The sequence below is a fragment of the Nicotiana tabacum genome, chromosome 23 (assembly GCF_000715075.1).
Source record: "Nicotiana tabacum cultivar K326 chromosome 23, ASM71507v2, whole genome shotgun sequence".
In the NCBI taxonomy this organism is placed as follows: Eukaryota; Viridiplantae; Streptophyta; class Magnoliopsida; order Solanales; family Solanaceae; genus Nicotiana; species Nicotiana tabacum.
Window position 1 is genome coordinate 128,733,343 of NC_134102.1, and position 14,460 is coordinate 128,747,802.

Consider the following 14,460-nt stretch of genomic DNA (forward strand, 5'->3'; position numbering starts at 1 on the left):
AATAAGCTTTAGGTTCAATTTAAATATCATGCTTAGAGAATACCCAATACTTCTGATGTTCTATCACCTAATCCTACCAATAACCTTATCTTAAGCAAGATTAGTGTCAATTTACTCTATTTTAAATATTAGCCATCTTAATCAACCAAAAAAAAAGAAGTTAATCTATATACATAAAAAACAAAAAAACTCCTCAAAATGTCAGGCCACAGCTGCAGCTGCTAAGCAGCTTTATCTATGATCTCATTACCATCATCTTCTCTCTTCTTTGCTTCCCTTTCATAGTAATGATTCCACTCTGATGCTTCTTCTTCCCTTTCTCTTTTTTTCTCTGTATCAATTACTACACTTTTTCCAAGAAAACCAAAAAGCAAACTAAAGTTTTTCATTTTCATTTTCTTTTTCTTTCTGTGTATGTGTTAAAATCTGTAGCTCTTCAGAATAGGTGCAGAAAGTTTTGTTGCTTCAGATCCCAAAATATATGCCATCTTTTTCCCTCTCTCTCTCTCTCCTCAACCAATAGTAAGAAAACTGTCTGCTTTATGATTTTGCTCATATTTTCTTTGATCATATTTCTCTGAAACCAAACAGTCCAAAAGTATACATCATCATATCATATTATCACTGTCTATTATCAAGTACATCAAGATTCTCTTCAGTGGTGGTCCTAAAAACCCAATATTTCTTTCTTTTTTAACCTTTTTAGCTTTTTCCACACAACTCCTTTTGTTTATATGTTGTAAAAAGAGGATCTTGGTTATTTTAGAAATGCAAGAACAAGGAGTTGGATTAATGGGGTCAAGTACTGGAGGAGGAATTGGTGGTTTAGGACCTTTAGGTGATGTTTCAATGGTGATTTCTGAGGATAATCAGAGACAGTTAAAGGGTGAAATTGCTACACATCCTTTATATGAACAGTTACTTTCAGCACATGTAGCTTGTCTTCGTGTAGCTACACCTATTGATCAGTTACCACTTATTGAAGCTCAGTTTTCTCAGTCTCATCATCTTTTGCGCTCTTATGCTTCTCAACATCATTCTCACTCTCTTTCTCCACATGAAAGACAAGAACTTGACAATTTCTTGGTATGTTTTAATTTTTCCTCTTCAATATCCTTTAATTATCACTGAGCGCGAGAGTTTATTAGAAATAACCTCTTTATCTCCTTTGCGTACGTACTACACTTCCAAGACCCCATTGGGATGAATCTGGGTTTGTTGTTGTTGCAATATCCTTTGCCAAGAACTTAGTTTATTCAACTTTTGTTAAAGATTTAAGCTTTTTTTCCCTTTTACTGATGATTATGTTTCTTGACTGTGTGTTTGGTGTGTTATTTTTTGAACAGGCACAGTATTTGTTAGTTTTATGTTCCTTTAAAGAACAGCTTCAGCAACATGTCAGAGTTCATGCTGTTGAAGCTGTCATGGCCTGCCGTGAAATTGAGCAGAATTTACAACTTCTTACAGGTATGTAAAGTGTTTTTAACTTTTAACCAAAATCTTTTAGCTTAACTTCTATAGTATAGGAGAAATTTTACATTATCAGATCATCCGGATAGATAATTACAGCTAATTATTACTTAAAATAAACAACATGTCATAGGGGCGGAGGTAGTGTATTATTTACGCGTTCGGACGAACCAAGTAGTTAGTTTTTGCTTAGACCATGCTTTATATTAGAAAAATCATTAAATTTATATAAATATTTAATTGCAAACCCAGTAACTAAACAACAATGAGTTCGGTAGCAGATCAGAACCCATAAACTTTAAATTCTAACTACATGTCATGATAGGTTAAATTCTTTATATTGTCGATATATATATAAGTTAAATCCTTACATCATTATGCATATTGCATCAAAGCACGAATACTTGTGTACATAAGGAGTCTTGTTATACCAAAGTACAATCAAGGGAAATATGTGAACCTTACGTGTTGAAGTGCATGGTAAAATTAATTTAGTGAATTTATTATTCTGATTTGATGCTTAGGATTATTAAAGCAATTTGGGGTTCTTGTTTGTGCAACCATACAAGTTAGAGAGCTGGGTAATATGCAAAATACTTTCAAAATAGAATATATATATATATATATATATATATATATATATATATATATATATTGTAGGTTTTTTTGGTTGGTTGGTGCTGGAAGGAACAAATTAGAATAGGCTAACAAACCAACAACACTACTAACAACTGATGATTGATCAGAGGCTGCTTTAGAATATTTGGTTTCTCAAACCACTTTTCTAGCTTTGTTTGTGACTTGTGATTCACTGCATAGGATTCATCTAACAACAAGAAGATATGGGATCTTAATTCTTTTTTCCTCCAACATCTTTTCCAATCATGTTTAGAGATTATGTATATGATATAATTATTGTACAAACATTAGTATCATCCATTTAAAGAACTTGTGAAATACTTGCTTGATAATTTAAGTTATTTGGTAAAACGCTCATGACATGAATTGTTGATATTTTTTATGTTTCAGTTTATATGATATTATTTTGTCCGTTCTAAAAAGAATCGTTAAGTTTTACATTAGCTGAGAGAACATGTTATAGTATGACATTTATCTCTTCATGAATTAGCTTTTTGGGATTGAGTCACATACAAGGTGTATTTTTTCACATGGTATGAGAGTCAAACCCACAGAGCCCTTATTATTGTAGTATTTCCCAATATTGGGATCTCCATGTTATATTATCTATGCTCATGTCTTGGGTGTGTGGGAGGGTGGGGTGGCGGAGAGTGTATTACGTCCCATATTGGTTGAGAAAACGGTTGTAATTTTAAATAATTTTGGACAATCCTCGTCTCATGAGCTACCTTTTAGGGTATTCAATATCCATTTCTTCACAAGAATAATATTACCTTTCTAGATTTAAAGATCCTTTTTTTTTAATTTCATACTTTACGACATACTCGTCTAGGTGTAACAATGTTATGATATACTTACAGTCACAAGTTTTAAGGACACTTTTAATATGTTATAGGTTCATTCTAAGCACATGGGGAAAGCATAATTAGTAATACTTTTCTATTTTGTTATGTTTCTCGTCTGTCTATCTGTCTGGTGTATCTAAACACACCCATAACATCGATCTTTAAGCGGATATAGCTATTAGTCTGCAGTATGATACTATTTCTTATCAAGAAAGACTAGAGCACCCAACTGACTTGTGTAATAGCTGGTAAATATCACCACTTTTCTTCTAATCTCCTTTTAGCAAGTCAAGGACTTGCATAAGATAGGATTCAAAGTCCTTTTTTAAAAACCAAGAAATTCGCGAAGACTAGTTAGTGCATGAATCTTGGTAGATAATGAGTTTGTCTTTCTAGCCTTTTCCACTTAAATAGACGTGATTCAAACACGTGAATGTGCATCTAACTTACACATCATGCATTGCTGATTGCACTCTAACTACTGAATTAAATCATTCGAGACAAGAGTCACAGTCCTTGTTCCTAAACCCCATTATGAAATAAACTTAACCTCATTTGTTTTGCCATTCTATAAGCAATTGACTTCCCTTTTTACTGCCACATTTATTCTTTTAATCATGTTGCATATTTATGATGTCTCAGTTTTCTTTCTAAATTTTTATGTTTGTTCTTGTTTTAAGAAGACAAGTTGTAAAGTATAAAATAAAAATATGAACATCAAAAAATAATATCCATCCGTTTCGAAAAGATTGTCTTAGTTTGACTTGTCACAAATTTTAATAAAAAAGGGAAGACTTCTAAGATATGTAGCCTTAAATAAGTTTATAACATTTGTATGACCGTAAAACTTTTGAAATTTGTGGCCTGAAACCTGTCATATCATTTGTTTGGCTATAAATACTTCTTGTAAAGAAAATATTAAAAAGTGTAGATCTTTTTGAAACAATGCATATTAGAAGTTTCTAATTCTATATCTTTAACTGCAACAGTTTTCCTATCATGGGGAGGCGGATGTAGTGTACTACCTACGGGTTCAACTGAACCCATAACTTTCGACACGGAGTAAAAATTTTATATGTAAAAATTCATTAAAATTGCAAAAATAGTAGATATGAACCCATAACTTTAAAAATATAATGGGTTCAATGTTAAAAACCTTAAAATTGAACCCATAGGATTTAAATCTTGGATCCGGCTCTGATGGGGACTGTTCCATACATACATGTAGCAAGAATTAGGTGAATACATCTAAACAGTGCTACAACTGTCGGTTTCATGTGGTAGAAGTATTGGCATGACAGTTGACATATCCTTGCAAATATATGTCAAGAAGACACATAGAAGTATGCTCAACATCATTATTTATTTCCTAATGTAGTAAAATAACGTTTATTAAAAAAAATGTAAAACAACTTCGCATATGTCAAGTACGTTCATATGAATACTTATGACCCTTTCATAGACGAAAAGGACACAGTCATATCTAATGTTTGCATCAATAAATATATGCAAGTTATTTGATATATATAAACACTGGATATTGATAAGTTTTTTTCCTTATAGATAATGCCTGAAAATGAAGTAACTGTCAAATCCAGACCAACATGTAATGTATTGGTGATATAATTAAATTTACTTGAAGAGTACTGCTGCAAAAAATAATGTGGATATCGTTACATCTTATCCATTTTGTCCTTTCATAAAGATATGAAAGGAGGAACTATACACGTTCCATTGCATGTTTACCAATAATTGAAGATTATAAGTTATAATTATTCCACTTAAAAAAGGTAAGCTTTTGTACATGTAAAAGGCAATAAATCAATGAGACTAATAGCTACCAAGTATTTTTACTTGTTTAAGAATGTGTTTTAACCAAGTTCAACAAGTCAGAAAACTGCATCCAAATTTATTTCCAGTTTTCTGAAATGTATATCCCCTTTTTTTTTTCTACCTCAGGAGCAACACTTGGAGAAGGATCAGGTGCAACAATGTCTGATGATGAGGATGAGCTACAAATGGATTTTTCATTAGATCAATCAGGAGGTGATGCACATGATTTAATGGGTATGGGATTTGGTCTTCCAACTGAATCTGAAAGGTCCCTTATGGAGAGAGTCAGACAGGAATTAAAGATTGAGCTTAAACAGGTGACCTCTTCAAAATCTATCATTCCCCTAAAAGAGTTTAACTTTAATGATGGTGTAAAATAATTTTTACATTGTCAAGTCATTGAAAGATAATTACAGGTTATTGTCTGAGATTAGTAACATGAAAAATAACATAGATTATTTGTTAAAACATAAAGGGCAATCCGGTGCACTAAGTTTCCGCTATGCGCGGGGCCCGGAGAAGGGCTGGACCATAAGGATCTATCGTACGCAGCCTTACCCTGCATTTCTCTAAGAGTCTGTTTCCACGGCTCGAACCCGTGACATCCTGGTCACCTGGCAATCTTTGTAAAAACATGAGCAAGTCAATTGAGTAAAAAGGGCAGTCCGGTGCACTAAGCTCCCGTTATGCGACCATAAGGGTCTATTGTACGCAGCCTTACCCTGCATTTCTGCAAGAGGCTGTTTTCACGGCTCGAACCCATAACCTCCTGGTCACATGACAACAACTTTACCAGTTACGCCAAGGCTGCTGAAGCCCCTTCAGCAAGTCAATTGAGTATTTATGATGTTTCCGTCTAGTTTCATTGGGCTATAAGGGCCTTTTTGATGCTTTGGAAGAAGAAGAGGGCTGGTCTAGTCCTCCTCTAGGGGTTGGGCTAGTTGCAGCCCCACTTATCAAATGGACCTTGGCCAGTTGTGGACTGACTTTGCCCAGTTGACATGTATTTCTTTTGAGCTTTGGTGAAATATATAGGAAGCCAAGTAAATACTAGTAGCTCACACAAGTCTTAATTTGTAGCTTTTCCATATCATAGCTACCAATAGGGGTGGCAATTCGAGCTTAAAGTCATTTAACCCGCCCGATCCGTCTACTTAAAGTAGGATGGTCATTTATTGAACTCAGCTCATCTTGACCCGCTCCATCTTAGCCCATCTAAAATTGGGCTGATTTTTAGCCCAAATTGATCCATGAGTAACTTTGCTAAAATATCTTAAACATAATTTATTTTTATTTGATATATTATATATGACCATAACAAAAGAAAAGACTCTTATTTGGTAATTAAACAATTTATAAGAAAATAACACACATTTTTAACGCTTGGTAAGAGTTGGAAAGGTTGGGCTATAACTCAAATTTTAACCCATCTTGACCTAGCCGGTCTCCGCAGAAATAATTTTTGGGCGGATCAATCACTCGACCCATATTGACCCACCCAAATTCAGCCCAAGCTGCCCATTTGACACCCTCGCTACCAACTGGTTCTTGCAGGGATTTAGATCAAGAATTGAAGATGTGAGGGAGGAGATATTGAGAAAGAGAAGAGCAGGGAAGTTACCTGGTGATACCACTACTGTTTTAAAGAATTGGTGGCAGCAACACTCCAAATGGCCTTATCCAACTGTGAGTCTGTCACCAAATTTATATCATTTCTGAAAATCTTTACATGCACCTTTAAATTTTATCATCATTGTTTATAATCAAGATTTCCAATATGCAGGAAGATGATAAGGCAAAACTTGTGGAGGAAACAGGTTTACAACTGAAACAAATAAATAACTGGTTCATCAATCAAAGAAAGCGCAATTGGCATAGCAACTCACAGTCTGTGACATCTCTAAAGTCCAAGCGCAAGAGATAAAGAGAAAATTTGAAAACATCTCTTGAAATCAAGAACATATATAGGGTGATGGTTATCATATGAATATCAGAAAATCTTAGAAAAGTCACTTAGATTAGGCCGGATTGTAATATATGGTACTCAGAATGGTATACATATATGGAATGGTAGGAGTAATTCTGTTTTTTGAATACAACTAACACTTTTGAGCTGTGGAATGACACTGTTTCTTGTAATTGTAATGGTTTAGTTGTTTATGTTTTCTAAGTAGAAAGGTATCATACAAACAGATAAGAGTATTGAAGCTGATATTAACTTTTGAGTATCACTGTATTGACAGACATATGAAATTGGAATAGTTTTATTATCTGCAGAAAACATTTGTGTTTGTTTCTTGTTTATTAGCACTTGCTATTGGTCTTGGAAAATTAATTCAAAAGTACAGTAACAAATTCTTTAGGATTTGATATTTGTTAGTTTATTTAATTCATGTGTAGATAGGATTTATAATCAAATTAATATAGGAATATATTTTTATTTCTAGTTAAAATAGGTTTCACATTGCTAGCTTAATTTATGTGTAGTGACATGTAAAAAATTTGTGGAGAATTATAGAGATCTTTCAAGAGATTTATAATAAAATATTTTCCTTCACCGAAGGTTAAGGTATTTTAAGTTTTTAATCAAACAGGTCGAAGCATCAACTGGGCTTTAATTGAAACATCCCATTAGTCGAAATAGCAATTAGCAAGTAATGAATTCAACATACCAGGTTTGAAAAACCTCTGCATTCCAACCGTCTGTACTCTGTTCGATAAATATTAAAAATGTAGTCTTAACTAGGATAAGAAAAGTTAATCAACAGATAAAATGCAACAATCAATAATGAAAAAAGAGAAAGAGAAATAGATGTGAAAAACTAGTTCAAGGCAAGTAGATTTTTGTCACTATTTTTGTATAATTAAATAGCAATGTTACATCTTAAATCTCTCAATTGGCTTTTTAGAAATTTAGAGTTGAATGAAAAGATAGTTCAATAGATAAGTTATGAAAACTCAGGCGATAATTTTCTAAGGGCTAAGTGTTTATTGAGAGTGAAACGTAACTAATGCATCTTTTCACGAATAAATGTATTCTCTTTCATAAATGAATACACTCTTTAATCAACAGATACTCAGATAGACATGCTTCAAAAGATATGAATATTAACCAATGACCATTTCAAAATGTCTTTTTCTTCTAAGTAGTACATTAAATTTCTGAATCATTCAACACGAAAAACAAAAGAAAAAACTCAACTTCCATATTGTGACTAGTTCTATCAACCAATAAGAAGCGGTTGCATCATTATCCTCCTAAATTAGAATGAGAAGTTTACAATTACATTATTGGATACAAGGAAGGTTGGCATCCGTAGATTGATTAATCCAACCATACGCAAATTGGTTCAACTTATAATTCACTTTTGATCTCGTGTTTGATTAGTCCAACCATACGTAATGATGTTAATTGTTTACATTTATACGTAGCTTCATGTCGGAAATATAAACTGCATGTTATGAATCAACCCCAACCCAATAATGATATCAACACACAAATAAATATTGGGTTGAGAAGAGCTATTGGACCGAGAACAAACAATAGGGCCAGGCTAATTTGGGATTCGGATTGAGTAATGAGCCCAAGAACAATTCTATTAAAAAGAGTAATGGTCTGTGATTTTGGGATTAAGCCAATTGTTGAGAACTATGTTCCCCTCTCGTCTCCGTTATTGTGGCTTCTTCCTCTAGACTATCTCTTTCTGTTCTCCCTCGGCTCTCTCTATCCTTCGAGGGTGTTTGGCTAAGCTTATAAGCTGGTTAAACTGGCTTATAAGCACATTTTGGCTCATCTACGCGTTTGTTAAATATCCAAAGTGCTTATAAGTCAAATGCTTATAAACTAAAATCGGTCATAAGTTATAAGTTGGTCATTCCCAGCTTATGGCTTTTTAGCTTATAAGCAGTTTTAGTTTGACCAAAGTTTTTACTAGTTTATCATTAATAATATTTTTTAATTCACAGGATATTTTTCCCAAAATAAATTTTTTAACTTTCCCTTCATTCCATATTGTCGTTTATCCTTTTCTTTACAAAGAAACTTTTTAATTTATAATCTTTTGTAAAGTTTTTAAGAATATTTTTATCATTTTAACAAAATAACAACTTATCAGCACTTTTCTACCAAACACATCAATTACTTATTATTAGTTTCAGCACATCTATCCAAACACATAAATGCATATTTAAATAATCAGTTTCAACACTTAAAAATGCTTTTCAGCACTTCAAGTTTATCAGCTATCTATAATCAGCACGGGCTCTTCTTTTCTGAATCTCCTTCTTGGTTCTAGTTTTTGCTATTGTAATGATTGATTCTTTGAGTTTATGAATTAAACCTATCATTTTCCTCGTTTACTTTGTGTTGTGAATTCGGGTTCATAACATTGGTGCTTTCATCGATTCAGACTTCAATGGCAGCGGTGATACTGGATAAATTCAGCAATGGCAACCCAGAGAGCTGTGTTTATCGAGCGGAGCGTTACTTCAAATTCCTTGGCTTCTCCGAGGAAGACTGGTTACCTCTTCCTTACTTCTACCTTGAAGGTGAGGTCCTCGCTTGGTTTGATTGGCTACATCATAACAAACAGTTCTATGATTGGAACCACTTCAAGGAGAAATTATTTTTGCGATTTCGAAAATGGACCTTCGCATATTCCAATATGAGTGTGGATGATCCGTCCCTGGCTTATCATAGCTACGTAAGTTATGCTACTTTGTGTCCGTCTGAAACCCAGGTATCTCCCTTACCTGATTTTAGTCATAATTCCAACTTCTATGGGTTATAATCTACACTCAAAGATGGAAACTCAGAAGCGAAACATGTGTTCGATGAAATGTCTACTAGAGTTTTCACCAAAGCAGTGGATGAAACTTCTTCTGTTAAAGCAGCGTGACAAAGCACATATGCACACGTCTATATCTCTTACTTTGTAGCTGATTTGAACGATAATCAATCACCTAAGGTGTTCGACGACATGTTACATAGTGGTTGTCCTAAGGTATTCGAAGAGGTGTAATCAGATGCCCCAATCGAACTGCCTGATGCCGAAGCTACAATTCCTGAAAGCAACAAAGTCTAACTGTTTGATGATAGTCCCCATAGAGATATGCCACGGAGGTACGTTAATACGACTTCTCTTGATCGTGGCTCTAGTGAACGACAAATTGAATTTGAGGTCTTGGAAGACATGTATCTTGCTGACTTTTTCATAGGACCAGAAACTATTGTGAATCTATATCTTGATAAACTTTTTATGGAGAAAGGGGATGGGATTTCGACAGGTAAAATGCCTTTGTATGAAACGATACCGGATGTTGAGCATGAAAACGCTAGTGGAGAAGTAGAACATGATGAATGTATTCTATTGGTGGTGAGTGTACCGCATATTGCTTTCTCAATGAAATTCGATAGTACTTATAAGGATTACTCGACCATAGTTGTGGACGATTTCAAGGAAATACCTGAGAAATCAGCTTGTCGTATTGATAACACTTTCACTGATCATCTTTCGAATCAATTTCCATTTAATCCTGGTGTAAATCTCGCCGTGGTCATTGCTCGTGGAATTGCGACGGGTTTTTGTGTAGGAGATCCAGGAATAAGTTTCAAATTAAGTTTCAAGTTCAAGTCTCTAACAGGTTATATAGTGAATGTGGAACCACTACTATTGATGGGATCTACTGACATATTTTTTTTCTTTGTAAATATTAACTATATGACTCAAATGTAGGATCCCGGACGGTTATGGTTGCATAATTATATTTAGACTTGCTATTTTACTAGGCTAACATCTAACTTCATTACTGATGCATTAGTCATTGCTCCACATCTTGGCGTTGTTCTAAATGTTGTTGGCAAAATTCACAGAGAAGGAACTACACAAGTGAGAGCCCAAGTTACTTTTGATATACTTGTAGTCTTCGATCCGGAAGGAGACCCTTTTGATGTACCAATTCTTGAAGATAGAAATGGTATCTTTGAAGCAACCTTAAATGTCGTAGCTACTATGTTTATATACAATGCACCTCTCTCTATTGACAACCTTGATCTTCAAGACCTGAAAGCAACTATTCATAAATTTACCAAGTTTAGAATATGGCTTGTCATGTTTTAGTTTTTATTCCCGTATTGAATCACATTCTACAGGTAGCATTAGAGTTAATGGTGCACTAGGTGAGTTGCGTAGAAAAATAAAAGGGGGTAGCAATATTGACTCCACCGCTTGTTTGGGGATGTTTGCAACTCTAAAGCTTCGTCCTGAAGTTAATGGCATAGTTGAGTCTATGATGGGGCATTTCAGCACTTTGAGTAGGAGAACAAATGAACAACTAATCACAATGGACTTATGGGTTAACATACTGGAGAAAAAGGGCTGCCAAGAAATCTGTCAAGCATTTGTTGCTTTGCTAGGGGTGCTAGGGCCACACCTTGCCCTTGTTATAAAGGGAGTTCTTGTTCTCCTTCCTACATGTGATAGAGATGAGCCCGCCATAGAAATATGCATACCAAGGTTTGTGTTAGTTATTTAGGTCGCTTCAGTAAATATCATTTCCCGCACTTGTGTTGCTGGTACACATGGGGCTGCTGGTTTCTTTTTGATATGCACGTGGACTGTCCAACTAGGCCTTATAACTGTGAATGTTTATCTTGCTATAACTAGTTTACCATTGTCCTTCATTGAAGGATTTCTTGTCTCGAACCTTGAGGACAAGGTTTTTATTGTATTGTTATGAATCAGCTTCAGCCCAATAAGAAAATCAACATACAAATAAATATTGAGTTGAGAAGAATTATTTGGCCGAGAACAAATAATATGGCCAGGCTAATTTGGGATCTGAGTTGAGTAATGAGCCCAAGAACAATTCTATTAAAAAGAGTAGTGGTCAGTGATTTTGGGATTATGCCTATTGTTGGGAAGTCTGTTCCCCTCTCGTCTCCGTTATTTTGGCTTCTTCCTCTGGACTATCTCTTTCTGTTCTCCCTCGCCTCTCTCTATCCTTCTTCTCTGAATCTCCTTCTTGGTTCTAGTTTTTGCTATTGTAATAATTGACTCTTTGAGTTTATGAATTAAACCTATCATTTCCCTCATTTACTTTGTGTTGTGAATTCGGGTTCATAACACTGCACTTGTGATTTGACTGCGAGTTTGACGTCGAGAGACTTTGTTGAAGCCTTATCTCTTGCCTCAATATTTGAAATAGCATTGTTCTTTAGAGGCCAACATTTGAACTCATGAATACAATTTTTTCTTAAAAGCAATATTTCAAAAGCTCATCACATCATCAAATGCATGATATATATATTGATTTGATCTTTCCGACATACCTCTTCTCTTCATTCTACTCCTTTTTAAGTCTTCATATTTATGTCTCCTCATTGCAACTATACTCCATCTTTATTTCTTTTCTCTCTTACTATTTTTCATCTTTATGTCCCTTCTTTCCTTTTTCATGTATCTAAATTATGCAGAGCCACTGAATCAAAGCTCATTCCAGAGTCATCATCTTTATTTTCGTGATATTCCATATCCGAGTCTTTATCTGTATTGTCCTCATCTGAATGTTGTGGAATTGCTTTTTCTTTCTGTGGTCCTCTTTCCAATACGTATTTATCTTTTGTCAAGAATTTTTCTAATGTTTGTATAATGATATTTTCTATTTTTTCAACATTCTTTTTTCTTGAAATTATTTGTCTTTTTCTGGATGTCTCTCTTTGAGTAATAGATCTTAGCAGTCTTCTTCTTTCTTTAATTTCGGGAGTTAAATTTACACTTTTTGGCAAAGTGTCAGCCATTAACGAATTTGATATGTCTTTACCGGTCACCGTATGAACCAGACTAGTTATATCTAGACCTGATACAATAGGTTAATATGTATTCATTGGGGAATACACACTTGTCTCATCCATATTTGAACAAGATGGCGAACTATATATATACTTGTTTCTAAAATTTGGAGCTTTGAAAAATACACACACAAGAGAAGTTAACTCACACATGCCTATAATGACATCAACACACACACTAACATGACAAGGACTTAATTGAATCAAGGCAAAATATATAGTTTACCCATCAACCTTGCAGCGAAATCCCTGTTACACACCTCTCTTTCACGGAAAACCTTTTATACACTCAATATTTTTAAAGTGTGTCTAAGACACACCACTTTTGTGCTTGACCAATTTTTCAGATAACGTAAAATTCACGCCCTAATAGGGTCGTGACACGTGTCATTGACTTTAAAAAGGAAAAAAATATTATAAATTAAAATTAAAATCCATCTTCTTCATCCTTCTATTTTTTATCTTAAGCACCATTGTTGCTACCATCATGGCTGTTTGTGAGGAAGTTTTCAACAATACCAAAATTCAACCACGCTATCTAAACAACTAGCCGAAAATAATCGAGCAACAAATGAGTTCAATAACTCAATAATCAACAAGACTCAATTGAATTTTCAAGCTTTTTTCGATACCCCCACAATGGTGGATTCTACATGTTTTTACCAAACCTTCAATACTATTGTTAAAGCTTTTAAATATATCACAAATAAATAGTTTTCACAATATTTGCACAATAAACCAACAAACTTCGCTCAATTTTAGATCTAAAATTGATATGTTCTTTCAAAAATTCTATATTTGGGGAAGAAAATGAGGGGGAAGGTGGTGAGGAAGAAGACCAGAGGGAGGGGGAGGGGTTCCTGCGGGGAGGGGAGACAAAAAATAAAATTTTTTATGGGCTTTACGTGCTTTTTTTGTGTGTAAATACGCAAGTGCTATCTGGTCAAAAGTAATGTGTCTTAGACACACTTTTAAAAGGTTGAGTGTGTAAAAGGTTTCTCGTAAAAGAGAGGTGTGTAGCAGGGATTTCGCTGCAAAGTTGATGGGTAAACTATGTATTTTGCCTTGAATCAACAATAAAACTTATGAGAACTAATTGCATTCAATGACTTCCTTAACCAATCAATGAGCTCCAACAGCTAGGCACCATAGATCAGCACAACGTACAAAATGTAGTGTAATGCTGTGACTATACTTTTTTTTAAGTTGAGGTGGATGAGACACAATCTTTCTACCTTTATAAAATATGGGTAAAACTGTATACAAATTATCCTTCTCAAATCTTCTTGTGGAATCGCACTGAATCTGTTGTTGTTATTATTGTTGTTGTAACAAAGTGTACCTCCACAGTAACATTTTATACATTATGTAGTTAAGTGACTTTTTCTATTTAACTAAGGGGTCGTCTAGGTTGAAGACAAGTTATGCTATGATTAGTTATGCTGTGATTAGATATGGTGAGATAATTATCTTGGTATTATTGCTTATTGGTTGTTTGGTATGTTGGTCAATTTTACTGCCTTATTCTGAAATTACTATTCACACTCTGGCAAATATAATCTATATCAATACTATTTTTAATCTTGTGATAACTTATCCTAAAATTAATAACTAAATAAAGGATAAGATGATACTAAATTTTTATCTCAGAATTATTTTTAATTATCCACAGTAACAAACGAGTAATCTAAAGTGAGTTGCCTTATACTAATGTAACTTGCAAGGGAGGTGCCAGATATATTCAATTAAAGAAGTAGTCGAATATTAATTGTTATAAAAATTAAAAGGAATATATAAAAATAAAGGACATTTTTGAATCTTTCC

General features: G+C 34.1%; 1 protein-coding gene across 1 annotated transcript; it reads left to right on the top strand.

The window, feature by feature from the left end:
• The first annotated feature begins 200 nt into the window (after positions 1-200).
• Positions 201-6,932, top strand: LOC107780666 (homeobox protein HD1). The gene is made up of 5 exons (XM_016601229.2): positions 201-1,086; positions 1,347-1,467; positions 4,914-5,104; positions 6,342-6,473; positions 6,571-6,932. Exons 1-5 carry the CDS (start codon positions 769-771, stop codon positions 6,709-6,711), a joined length of 903 nt encoding a protein of 300 aa, XP_016456715.1. The 5' UTR covers positions 201-768; the 3' UTR covers positions 6,712-6,932.
• Positions 6,933-14,460: the final 7,528 nt, after the last annotated feature.

Bases quoted from the DNA above. Each gene is read 5' to 3' on its own strand.
- LOC107780666 (XM_016601229.2), top strand. From the start codon at position 769: ATGCAAGAACAAGGAGTTGGATTAATGGGGTCAAGTACTGGAGGAGGA. The intron at 1,468-4,913 runs GTATGTAAAGTG...TTTCTACCTCAG, and splicing joins GAATTTACAACTTCTTACAG to GAGCAACACTTGGAGAAGGA. The intron at 6,474-6,570 runs GTGAGTCTGTCA...TCCAATATGCAG, and splicing joins CCAAATGGCCTTATCCAACT to GAAGATGATAAGGCAAAACT.